Genomic DNA, 13,045 nt, shown 5'->3' with positions numbered 1-13,045 from the left:
ACCTAAATGTGTAACAAATGAAGGACTACTGAAAGATAAGATTATTATTTTGGGCACTTCTACACATTATACTGACTGTACATCGTTTGCACACAGAACAAAGGGAGCTAAGAACCTTTGGTGAACGCCTGCCTCCAGATCTAGGACAGGTGAAGTACAAGATGAAGGCAGGACATCTTGTGCTTAGGTTTTGAACCTTCAGCCCACCATGTATTTGCTATGCGACTGGCGATGAGTCACTTAACGTTCCCGTGCTTCGGTCTCCCCACCTACAAGGTGGGCCTCCTGAGCCTGGTGTACCCTCCCAGAACCACTGGGGAGACCGACTAGGCTCCTATACATACGGTGCTGGGACATGCACCATAGCAGGCATGACGTGCCCGAAAAAAGAAAATTCCTTGCTCTAAACCTCCATGGAAGAGTCTCTTTTTTTATCCCGCTTTCGGCACTCATTGTCTCTGCCTCCAGCGAGACTTTATTTCTTGAACTTCCCTGAATCACCCACAGAGCAAACCCATGTCAATTCTGCAGAGTTCTAGCTCAAACTAGTGTTTGATAAATGCCGCCGGATGACATGCATCAGAAAAAAAGTCATCATGGTGGCGAGCACAGCAGAATGTCTAGAGAGCTGTGAATCACCGTGGTGGAGAGCTGAAGCGAAGGTATCGCTGTGTCTCAGCGATACTCAAATAACAAGCTTTAAATAAATAAGTAAGATAAAGATGTGATCTGGACCGAAAAACTCGCAAAGTAGAATCACAGATGTGCCCGTTACCTCTAGAGATGGTAAAAATCTCTGCAATGCTCCAGGGTAATATGTTCTGAAAATTTTGAGCGGATACTTACAATTTCAGGAAAATGAAACCAGTAGATGGAGGCCCACTGATGCCAGATCAGTCCACCCGCGAGGAGATGGCTTGCCTAGCCTGACCAATGTCTGGCCTGCAAGCCAGAAGATTTTCTTCACAAAGAAAGAAGCATCAAAAGGGGCTTTTGATTCCTACCCCAAAAACGACCTCCCATGGATGCTACACCTGGGAGACATGTGGAATTGGTATTTTGGAGAAAGTGCTGAATATTCACCAGCGAAAACTCTCTGGGAGAACAAACAGTCCTGCTCGTAACAGTCCTGCATCCAAGGGCTCAAGTGCACACTAACCTCGGTTAAACTCAGAACTAGGACCTCAGCTGATCTGGTAACAGGGGGCCTGGGTAGAAAGGGTAGGTAAGGAGCGAGGCCAATAGAAGTTCAAGGTAGCAGGTCCCTGTGTCTCATCGCTGAGATAAGAAAAAGTGAAATCTAGTTCTGTTTGTATGTTGTCGTTTTAAGGCCAGTTCTAAATTCTTATTTGTAGACACACCATTCTACATTCTACGCTAAAATCCTTGGGTGCCTGCCAGTCTGTACAGCATGTTTGTGGCACCTTCATTAAAAGCATGTCCTGCTCATATACATGTACCTTCTGGGAGTAATGTCCCAATGTCAGACTATGCCACCTGAAACAGAACAAGTCACCTAATCTTCTGCTTGTGGAAGGATGAATCTTAATTTACTTGTCCAAAGGGAGAAATTTAAATCTCTCAGTAATTCCTTTGGAAAAGAACCTATATTCTAAAGAGGGATGTTCATTATTATTCAAACTAAAACTAAAACAAACGTCTGCTTCCTTAAAAACTGCACTCATGAGAGTCATGGGGAAAAGAGCTACAAGCAGCAAGCAGGACTGGGACAACTTGGCTACACTGAACATGAACTGTGGATTCCAGAAAGCATTTTATCAATGCTAAATTTCCTGATTTTGAGCATTGTGCTACGGTTACCTAAGAAAATGTCCTTGCTCTTGGGAAATACATACTGAAGTATTTGGAGGGACAGGGGTATGATGTCCACAATTTATTCTCAAATGGGTCAGAAAAAATACGTATAATATAAAGAAAAGACAAATGTGAAAGCACATGGGACAGAATGCTGACAACGGCGAATCTGGGTAAGGGGCGCACGGACGCTCTTCAGAGTAGTCGCGCAATCCTTCTGTAAGTTTAAAATTATATCAAACACAAAGTAAAAAAAAAAAAAATCTGGTCACTAGAATCCATCCTAAGGTTAGACTTACCTGCCTCTCACTCACTCGAAGAGGGCCAAACACGATACACTGGATTAGCTTAGCCACCAACATCAAAACACAGCATGCGGTATTCACTAGAACCTGTATACAAACCAAAGAAAGAAAGTTTATTTCCTCCTGTTGAAAAATTATTCCTAATAATTTTGTATTAGGAATTCAACAATCACTTCTAAGGACTGGACCTCCACAGTTTCCTGCCATTACAAGATAAGGAATATTTGAAGGCACACACTTTTATGAGTGGTGGTGGCAGAGACGAGGAGTGGGAAGGAGAGGCACCGGCTCACCAGTTAATCACAGAGCCCTGACCCAGTATGTACCATCCAGCGGGCCACCTTCCCCTTCAGCCTTGACTGCACTGTACAAAAGGTGCAGAACTGTATGTACCTTGTAAGCCATAGGTATCTCTTAGGTGTATCATTTCCTACATTAAGATTTTGGGAGCCTTGAAGAAAGCTCTTCTAGAAGTTGAGGTTATCATGAACTAAAACCCAGCACCCAAACATCCTACTCTGCCCTGCCAAACAAATAGCAGATGAGCAGGAGAGTGCTGATGGTCCCCAAAATGCCACAAGACCCTGTACATATATAGGGATATGTGTATATACACATATGTACTACAATGGGACAATCTACCAGCCAAAAGATAAATGTTCTCGGTGCTCAGTGCTGGCCTTCAAGGAACGGATCCGGGGCATCAGAGGGGAATGGAACTGAGGAACCAGGAAGAAGGAAGAAGCAAACTGGCAGGGCTGTCTGAGAACCGGAAGGCCACCAGGAGCCACTACTACAAAACCAAGGCCTTCTTCAATAGGAGATGGGAAATCTTCTCTTTCCTTAGATAATTAAGAGATGGATATCCCCACACTTAAACAACAAATCTAATGCTCACAAAATGAAAGAGTGGGCTGCCCTTGACCAAGAAGCTAGTGGGACACATCTTACCACTGATACTCAAATGGTTTTTTAAAACTCTGCATGACCCCAAAAGCCAAAAGGACTTTGATAAAGACAGTAAACATGACTTGTATTGAGAACACATGGAAATGAACCCCAACTCAATGTAAAGACTGCTTCAAGTTTTGATTCACTAACTTTACAGGAAGATGGCCATAATCTTCTTCCCGGGTCCTTCCTCCCTCTATTTTTAAAAGAAGCAAATGATACTGTGGAAGGGGAAAAAAAAAAAAAGACCAAAAAAGTAATATAAGGAAACAAGTTCCTTCAGATCTAGGTCTTCAGGTCCCTCTCAGGACCTCGCATCATCCACCCCTTCGGGAGAACACACACAATGGCAGCCCCGATTCCTTACAAAAAGATTAAATTACGTTTAGTCCTATTCTGCCTAATGGGACAAGGAAATACGTGATATAGTCTTAAAGAATTAAAAAAAAAATAGTTTGGCTGAAACTGCTCTGGTCATTAATTAAACCTGCAAATAATCAGGAAAAATCCAAATCAGTTACCCAAAACATCCTATATCCCTAATTTGTGACTCCCTGGTTGAACAGCCCTATACAAAACCGCCCAAAAAACAGCTTAGAAAACTCATTTTTAAGGAGATGAAATAGATGTGCAGGTTTCTTTTCATTGTGTTCGAAACCAGCCAATGGGAACTTTAGTCATGCTAATTAAGAAAAACTTCATCAAACAAAACTACAACCACAATCCTTCATGTCACATCTCCTATCTGAGCAGTTTTAGGTATTTTTTGTTTGTTTGTTTTGTTTTGTTTTGCTTTTTTGGTTTTTTTAAAGTAAACTCTACCCCCAACGTGGGGCTGGACGTCACGACCCTAGATCAAGAGTTGCATGTTCTATCGACTCAGCCTGCCAGGTGCCCCTGAACGGAATTTTTTAAGTCAGCCAAACATCCCCTGGTCTAATTACAACACAGTTTAAAAAAAGAATTCTTGCTGGTTTTGCATGTAGTAGCATAGGAAATAAAGAAAGTCCGCACATTGAGAATTACTTGTTCAAGGCATGTGGGAGGTTAAGAGAAGTGGGGGAGCTCTAGACCCTGCAAAGAGCTTTTAGAATCTACAGGACACAGACCTTGATAAGCATCTAAGAACACACCTCGCAGGCTCCAGCGACAGCAATCAATGCCAGGAGAAGAAAGTAAACTTGGGTGGCTTAAACATTGCTCTATCCAAAAGCACATTCTCATATATCTTGGATTACAAAACAAAAAGTAGAGTATTATTTACTATTTCTCAGTTACATTTCTTAAAGTTCAAAAATACAGACTTCATATGAAAGCTAGAGCTACACAGAATTGGAACCAAAATTGCAACTAAAAATGATTTTAAGATGATGAACAAAGTGTTTTTAAAAACACCTTAACGATTATTAATAGCTATTCTATGTCTATTTATAGAAAAATGACTTAATATATGATAAATTCTCACCTTTAAAACTGATTAAAGCCTTGAAAAATTACAAATATGGAAATAACATAATTGTAGCATTCCTCACTTAAAAGCAAATCCCATCAACTACACTTCAGCGTAGTGTACAGGCAAAAAATTGCCTGTACAAAAAAAATCTTAAAAATGGGGGCCGCGTGGGTGGCTCAGTCAGTTAAACATCTGCCTTCATGAAGCTCAGGTCAGGATCCAAGGATCCTGGGACAGCGCCGGGCATCAGGCTCCCTGCTCAGCAGGAAGCCTGCTTCTCCCACTCCCTCTGCCTGCCGCTCCCTCTGCTTCTGCTCTGTCAAAAAATTTAAAAAATCTTTAGAAAAAAAATTTTTTATCACGGTCCTACGTGTGAACGTTTGCTAAATTTCACACTGTATGAAACCATTTGTTCCTGGACTTCCGAATAGGACAGAAAGCGAAATAAATGGATAAGTGGTGTTTTCTACCTGAAATATTTCATTCTAAAAAATTAACTAAATAAATACATCAAAGCAAATCCCAACCAGTAATATTCTTACAGAAACCACACGTTAGCCCAGATATAAATCCACCTTCTCACCTCCAATAATCAAAACGAGGCTCACCTCTAGCACACCTAGTCTGAACCACACATTATCCACATAGACCACACCAAAAGTGCTAACTTCGCTTTATCTGTTCTATGCAACTAGCTAGTTTTTCCTTGCAGGCAGAACCCAGACTGAACGTGAAGATGAGGGGTTCATCACCGGAGCCCTGTTCACCAAGAGCAGAAAAATGGAGAACAATTAAATGTCCATCAGAGAGGCAAGTTCAATAAACTGCCAGCCAGCCATTCGGTGGAATACAATGAAGCCAGGATAACTAACTCAGCAGCTCTCTACTAGCATTGTATGGAACCTTCAAGATAACTCGTTCACTGTTAAAAAGCAAGGTGTAGAAATGCCATTACCATGCTACCCTGTATGTAAAAGAGAAAGCATATGCATATGTACACACAGATTCATCTGTATCATCATAGATGGGAACAGTGTCAAGGACTTGACCAACCTGGATGTTTCTTGGTCTTCTACTTCTACTAATTACAAGAAAGTGGTACTGGGGGTGGGGCGCCTGGGTGGCTCAGTCGGTGAAGCGTCTGCCTTTAGTTCAGGTCATGATGCTGGGGTCCTGGGATGGAGACCTGCATTGGCCCCCTGCTCAGCAGCGGAGCCTCCTTCTCTCTCTCCCTCTGCCCCTGTTTGTGTGTGTGCTCTCTCGCTCTCTCGCTTGTTCGCTCTGTCTCTCAAATAAATAAATAAAATCTTAAAAAAAAAAAAAGAAAGAAAGAAAAAAGGTGGTAATGGCCACTTTTGGCAAAGAGAAGCAGAAGACATACTTTTCACTGTACCTCACTGAGACTTCTGCACCATGACCATGCATTATTTAATTTTTTAAATTAATTTTTCTTTCTTTCTTTTTTTTAGATTTTATTTATTTGGCAGAAAGAGAGATCACAAGTAGGCAGAGAGGCAGGCACAGGGAGAGGGGGAAGCAGAGAGCCTGATGTGGGGCTCGATCCCAGGACCTTGAGATCATGACCTGAGCCGAAGGCAGAGGCTTAGCCCACTGGGCCACCCAGGCACCCCTTTAATTAATTCTTCTAAAGTTTGGAGTCTATTAAACTTTCTGACCAGTTCTGAAGTTCCACATTTATTTTTCTCACCATCGTGGGAGACGGGTAACTAGCAATCCAAACTGGGTGGCCTCAGTGATCTTGTTACATGGTGTTCCTACTGTACTAAAATGCTTCAGAAGTTTCTCTTATCTGTGCCAATGTAAAAACCTTAAATACTATTTTTAAAATCTCAGGAAACATCTTTCTTTTGTGTTAGCCTACAAAAAGAAAAAAAAAAAGTTTTGTTTGTTCTGAGCAGCCTATAACAAAAAACATCAGATAGTACTGACCCCAAGGAACTCCTACTTAATCAGGCTTAAAGTAATTCCCTTTAAGTCCCCATAAGAAAATTTCCCTCCCAGAATGGGTCTACTGTGCTACTTGGGAACAACAGAAACTAAATTATAAGACAGTTTGGCTTGAAAGGAAAAGAGAATAGAGTAGATAACTCTCTGAAACAGCTTAGCCACGTTTTTCAGTGTGTAACCCTAGAGGTATTTTTGGTCCTGTAACACGCTGGCCACCAATGGGGTGTGATTTATGAGCTTGTAATGAAAGCTGGTTAAAGTACCAGGAACTCTCTCAAGAACAGAATCAATATGGTTATTTCTTAGTCTCCTACTTAACACCAGCACTAACCACCACCTCCCCCACACACCATTGTCTCTTCCCTGGAAGAACAACTAGAACACCTTATCTCTCTGCAGGCTCCCTGTGACAAGTATAAAATGACATAATGGGGCACTTGGGGGTGCTCTCGGTTGAGCGACCAACTCTTAGTTTCAGCTCTAGAAATGATCTCAGGGTTGTGAGACTGAGCCCTGGTCAGGCTCCATGCTCAGAGAGCTTAGACTCTCTTTCCCTCTCCCTCTGCTGCACCACCCCTCCCTCCCAGCATTCATGCTCTCTCTCTCAAATAAATGAATAAATCTTAAAAAAATAAATAAATAAACACAATAAAATGCAAAAATGCATACTCCTCCTTATTACATTGATGACAGTGTTCCTCTTTTCACAATATCAGGGATCCTTCCTATATTTTTCAGTTGTTTATCTAGGCTTATATCCTCTTATTCAGAAGTGTTCCCTTTTTCCTTAGCAGCCCAACTTTTTTTTTTTTAATTTTTAAAAATTTTTTTAAGATTTATTTGACAGACAGAGATCACAAGTAGGCAGAGAGGAAGGCAGACAGACAGAGAGGAGAAAGCAGGCTCCCCGCAGAGCGGAGAGCCTGATGTGGGACTTGATCCCGGGACTCTGGGATCATGACCTGAGCCGAAGACAGAGGCTTTAACCCACTGAGCCACCCAGTTGCCCCTGCCCCAACATTTCTAAAGCTAATATTTTTCTCTAAACTTCACTGGAATAGTCAACTCATAAAGACTCAAACCTAGTACATTACTTTTAATCCCGAAGTTTCATAATTACATGAAGATGGGCTCTTTAAAACAGGAGTCAGCAACGTTTTCTCTAATGGGCTATCAGATAATAAATGTTTTAGGCTTAACAGGCCACACTCACCATCAAATAATCTTCCCCTTAAAAGAAAAATTGAAAAATAAAAAAACCATCATTAGCTAAATGGACTGTACAAAACAGGCCAGGCCAAACAGGCCACCAGTTTGCCCACCCCTGCTCTAAATGGTCAGTTGTTCACTTTCCTCCATTTTCGTCCCCCGCCCCCGAGATGTGTATTTAAATTACTTGATTTGCATATAACTATGTCAGAACCTTAATACTTATATTCTCATTTCTCCATTTTACCATGTCCTGATCTTACAATTTTAGAAGCAAATCTGAAAAAAAGGAAAATAAAAAAAAACAAGAAAGGAGACAGTAATGAAAATAATATGAATAAAGGAGTAGAAAAGCCAAACACTCCTGTACAATTCAAAACAATACGGAATAGAGGGGCACCTGGGTGGCTCAGTGGGTTAAGCCTCTGCCTTCAGCTCAGGTCATGATCTCGGGGTCCTGGGATTGAGCCCCGAATCGGGCTCTCTGCTAGGCAGGGAGCCTGCTTCCTCCTCTCTCTCTCTCTCTCTCTCTCTGCTTGCCTCTCTGCCTACTTGTGATCTCTTTTTGTCAAACAAATAAAATCTTAAAAAAAAAAAAACATACAATACAGAATGGATCAAGAGGTACTTTAACCAAAGGGTCACCTGAAAACTGTAAAATAAAATTAGGTAAAAAACCTAATCTCGAATGAAACTTTAGAATGAAAGTTCTAGAAAGACATGAAGAAACAAGTGATCACATCAAACCTTGGCATTTGCTAGTGTGAGAACACTGGAGGCTCCCCTTGAACCTATTCTCAACACCCACACGGGGGGTGGGGGGCGCAACTGGAGAGACCTCTTTGGGGGAGGTCTTAAATCACAACATCTCCTGGCCTCTTGCCACCCTCACCACTGCTGCCACAGGTCACCCTGGAGAAAACTGTTTCATCATGACAGCCCCTCTCTCCTTCCCTTCTCACTTTAACCCTATGGCCCACAAAATAATGTCCATACTCCTTAGAAGGGCTGGCAAGGTTTACATAATCTGACCCTCACCCCACATCCTATGCTCCCTAATCCAGTTCTCAACCATTAGTAAAAAAATCACCTGGGGGCTCCTGGGTGGCTCAGTGGGTTAAGCCTCTGCCTTCGGCTCAGGTCATGATCTCAGGGTCCTGGGATCAAGTCCCGTATTGGGCTCTCTGCTTGGCAGGGAGCCTGCTTCCTCCTCTCTCTCTCTGCCTGCCTCTCTGCCTACTTGTGATCTCGCTCTGTCAAATAAATAAATAAAATCTTAAAAAAAAAAAAATTACCTGGGACATTTATCAAAATGAAGACTCCAAGGCTCTGCCTTTCCCCTTGAAGTGATCCCTGGATACTATCTGAGAAACTACATTTTTCAAGTACCAGGTTGCCATTTTGAGAAATATACCCCACTCTTAATCATAGGACTCAAGGGAGTTGTAATTTAAGAGCCCAGTTTATGAGCCGTTCAGCACAGGCCCTGTACTACCTTTCATATACCATCTGAGCTTCATACTTTGTTTTCTCTCCTTAAAATACACCATGCAGCTTGCTGAGATCCTTCTTCCCTCCCAAGGCTGGGTTCAAATATCATCTTCCAAGCATACTTCCCCTAGGCATCATTTTCTCTTTCCTCCAGACGCTGCCATATTTTTTTTATGGATCTATTAGGACTTACCGAATTTTGCTTTATTTGTCTATGGACTGTTTCGAGCGTGAGGGAAAGGGTTCACAGCTATGCCCTCCAGATTGCCCCAAATGGTACCTCTGAAAGGTTCTGAATTGAGTTTGTTAATCAAAACCTCCTGTTGGGCACCTGGCTGGTTCGGTGGCTTAAAGCCTCTGCCTTTGGCTCGGATCATGATCTCAGGGGCCTAAGATCAAGCCCGGCATCAGGCTCTCTGCTCAGCAGGGAGCCTGCTTCCCTCCCCTCCACCTCTGCCTGCCTCTGCCTACTTGTGATCTCTGTCTGTCAAATAAATAAATAAAATTTAAAAAAGAAAACCCTCCTGAGATGCTATCAGACATGTATTAATTTAAATTGTGCTCTACAAAGATAAGTTTTAGAGATTCCAGTATACCAAACAACAGCTAGGAGGATTGCAAACTGGCAGAAAGATCAGTTTTTGATTTGTCTTGCTTGGTTTTTAAAAAACTGAATCTGAATGTCTTTGGGCAGGGTGCCAAAGGGATCCATTCTGACCAATGTCCCACCAGATATCACTCGATCATGCTCTCTGTCAGCCTAAGGAAGCAGGCTTTGGAGACGGTGGCTCCTGCTCAGCTACTAGAGCAGAAACTACGCCATGGGCGAAGAGGAAAGCTTCCAGAGCACAGGTGGAGGGTCTGAGAAACCCAAGGCAGGCCAGCATGAAAGCTGGAAAACCAGCAGGAAAACAATTAAGATTAACTGAAAAAGGAAAACAACCATCAACAGATCAGGAAGAAAAGAGAAACCTGCTTTAGGTAAGACCTCTAATGAAAAGGCTGTGGGGGGGGGATGGAAATTTTCTCAAAATAAATAATTTTCATAGGATAATCAACAGGCTTTATGCAGTGTTTTATGAAGAGGTGTTAACCTGGAATTTGAACACGAGTTTGGTAAGAACAAAAACAAAAAACTCTTAGGGGGAAAAAAAGACACTAAATAACACTAGTAGTTCTATAGTAGTTCCAACTCAAAGGCTTATTTAGGTCTCGTACTTATGTATCAAAGAATACATTATAATCTAAACATTTGGCAGAAACATTCTTCACATCACTTTAAGTTGTTTACCTCCTAACTCAAATGAAAAAATAGATTGGAAATTAAGACAAAAGAGAGGTGACATGAGTTCTTTCTCTTCTCCCTTCTTTCCTACTGTTTACACAGTACCAAAGTCAAGTACACAGCAGTGAAAGAATAAAACTTCACCCCTCACTGTCTTCTAATAATCTCTTCATCAGAAGGACCAGAAGACTTAATCCACAGCCCACCGAGTTCATAAATCCCACAGCTTCCTGATGAAACACAGTGGGATTAATTAGAACAAATGAGTTGTGTATCATTCTCTATCCTTGGAATATTAATCTTAGTCATTTACAGCCTACTCTTAACCCCAAATGGGAACTGTAGGAGAAGACAAGCCCCAAGACACCCTAGTTAGCCCAAGTGACAGACCTAAATCCTGGAGCAACTTTTCTGATCATTCTGTGTCTGCGTGTGCACGCACGTGTGCATGTACACGCCTGGCATTCAAGGCCAAGGTGGAAGCAAAGTTCTTCCAAAATACCGTTGATCTGCCCAGCTTGAAATTATCTGTCCTAACAAGCGAAACCAGCCTGTATGCCTTGTAGATGCTGCTTATCTTGCACTGGCAGACAAACCGAAAACGCTGTTTTAAAATGGATCACTAAAAGGAGAAACTCCTGAGTGAAAACGATGGGCCAGCTCTCGACTGCGAATGTTTTACTGCCTTCAGACATCAAAGGAAACTGTCATGAATCACCAGGTAAAGGCAGCAGGGAAAAGCACGGGTTGTATGTGTGTTTGACCCAAACAGGACAACCATATACTTAAGGGCAGAAAGAAAAGAAAAGTTAGGGGAGAGAGCCAGTCTCCTCACACAAATGTCCCAACACACCCAGATGCGTAAAATTCTCCTTTGGCCAACACAAGATTCATCTCTGCCCCCTCCTCTTCACTGGCAGCCCATTACTAACATTCCCGTGCGGACCGAGCCGGAAAAGCCTTTCAACTTCCCTCCACAATTCCGTGAACCGCCGGGGTAACCGACTCCCGGAGGTCCTCGAGTTTCCCTCCCGGGGTCCCTCGGGCACCCAACCCCCCCCCCACCCCCTCGACTCTTCCCCTCCCCGGGCCCGGCCGCGTGCCCTCCGCGCCTCGGGGAGCCCCTTCCTCAAGCCACCCCCGCTGTCGGCCCAGCTGCTCTCTCGGCGTCCCCCGGGCCACCCCGGCCCCTCAGCCTTCTGTCCGTCCGCAAGCTCCCCGGCGGACCCCGCCCCCCCAGGTCCCGCAGCCGCCGGCCCCGGGGAGGCGACCCCGGCCCAGCCACGCCCCCCGCACATAATGGGTGACATGGCGGCCCCCGCCTCCCGCCAGCTCCCCCGCGGCGGCCGGGGCAGCCTCGCTCACCCACACGAACAGGCTGTCCGAGAGCAAGTACTGGGCCACGTCGCGGGCCCGGGGGCCGCCGGCACTAGGCCGGGCAGGCACGTCCGGCTCCGTCTGCACCGGGGCCGTTGGCGGCTCCGGATCCCCGGGCCCGGCCTCGGGCTGGCTGAGGGCGCGGTAGGCGCTGACGATGGTGCCGAGCAGGGCCAGGCCGCTGAGGCCCGTGTAGGTGCGGAGGCTGGGCCAGGGGAATCGCTCCAGGAAGAGCAGCGGCATGGCGGCAGCGGCGGCCTCCAGGCCCCAGGCCTCCCCGCGCTGCGGCCAGGCTCCCGCGGCGGCCTCGCGAACGGCGCCCTCGGGCTCTGGCGTCGCCGCCGCCGCCGCCGCCGCCGCCGCCGCGCCGGGCCGGGCCGGGCCGCTCCTGGCCGCTCGCGCCGCTCCGCCCCGCGCCGCTCCCGCTGCTGCCCCTGCCGGCGCGGAAGAGCCTCGGCGGGCTCGGGGCGGGCCGCCGCCCCCAGCGGGGAGCGGGCGGGACGGGCGCGGGGGCGCGGCCTCCGTCTCCCGCCCCCAGCAGTCGCGCCGCCGCCTGGCGGGCGAAGGCCCCGGCCGCAGGCTCTGGGACCCGGCACCTAGCATGACCGTCGGCGGACAGCCCAGATCCGCGGGGCCCGCGGGCGCACAGGGCGCCGGGCGGGTCGAGCAAAAGCGTCACTCGGACCCGACGGCGCTGGCGGGCGGTTGAGCCCAGGCAGCGTGGCGATGCCCGCAGGGAGCGGGGACCCGGACACTGGACCCTTGGTTTCCTTAACCCGCCCCCATCGCAGTTTAACCAAGTTAGTGCCCCTGAGCACCCCGTGGGGCCTAGCAGCTTCCCAGGTGGTCCAAAGACATGCTGCTTAGGGAGTAATTAATAGAGACTTGACCCTCCGATAAAGAATATTAATCAACAGTCTTTTTTCTCGCCACTAGGGTTATCTTAAGTTTCTGTTGTTTACTAGTAGCCTCGAGCAGAGTCTAAAATAGACTTAATTTAACAGTAAATGAGTATGTGTTCTTCCATACACCAGGTAGGTATATGAAACAGTGCAGCTTCTTTGGAAAGTTCCTCAAAAAGTTAAAGACACGGGTAACCATCTGACCCAGCGTTCCACTCTCTGGCATATATCCAAGAAAAATGAAAACAGAACTCTACACGAAATTTGTACACAAATGTTGGTAACAGCA

At 45.6% G+C, this 13,045-nt stretch overlaps 1 protein-coding gene across 1 annotated transcript in view; it reads right to left on the bottom strand.

Annotated features, from left to right (window-relative positions):
* The window catches only part of AMFR (autocrine motility factor receptor), a 39,483-nt gene extending 27,281 nt beyond the window's left edge, over positions 1-12,202 (bottom strand). Inside the window, exons 1-2 of the mRNA XM_044256113.1 lie at positions 11,843-12,202; positions 2,115-2,207 (exon numbers count right to left, since the gene is read on the bottom strand). Of these exons, the coding sequence (XP_044112048.1) occupies positions 2,115-2,207; positions 11,843-12,097 (348 nt within the window). The 5' untranslated portion in view covers positions 12,098-12,202. The remainder of the gene's footprint in view (positions 1-2,114; positions 2,208-11,842) is intronic.
* Between the last annotated feature and the right edge of the window lie 843 nt (positions 12,203-13,045).

This window comes from Neovison vison, chromosome 7 (assembly GCF_020171115.1).
Source record: "Neovison vison isolate M4711 chromosome 7, ASM_NN_V1, whole genome shotgun sequence".
Classification (NCBI taxonomy): domain Eukaryota; kingdom Metazoa; phylum Chordata; class Mammalia; order Carnivora; family Mustelidae; genus Neogale; species Neogale vison.
The sequence above is the reverse complement of the archived record's forward strand: the minus strand, read 5'-3'. Positions and strand labels throughout refer to the sequence as shown.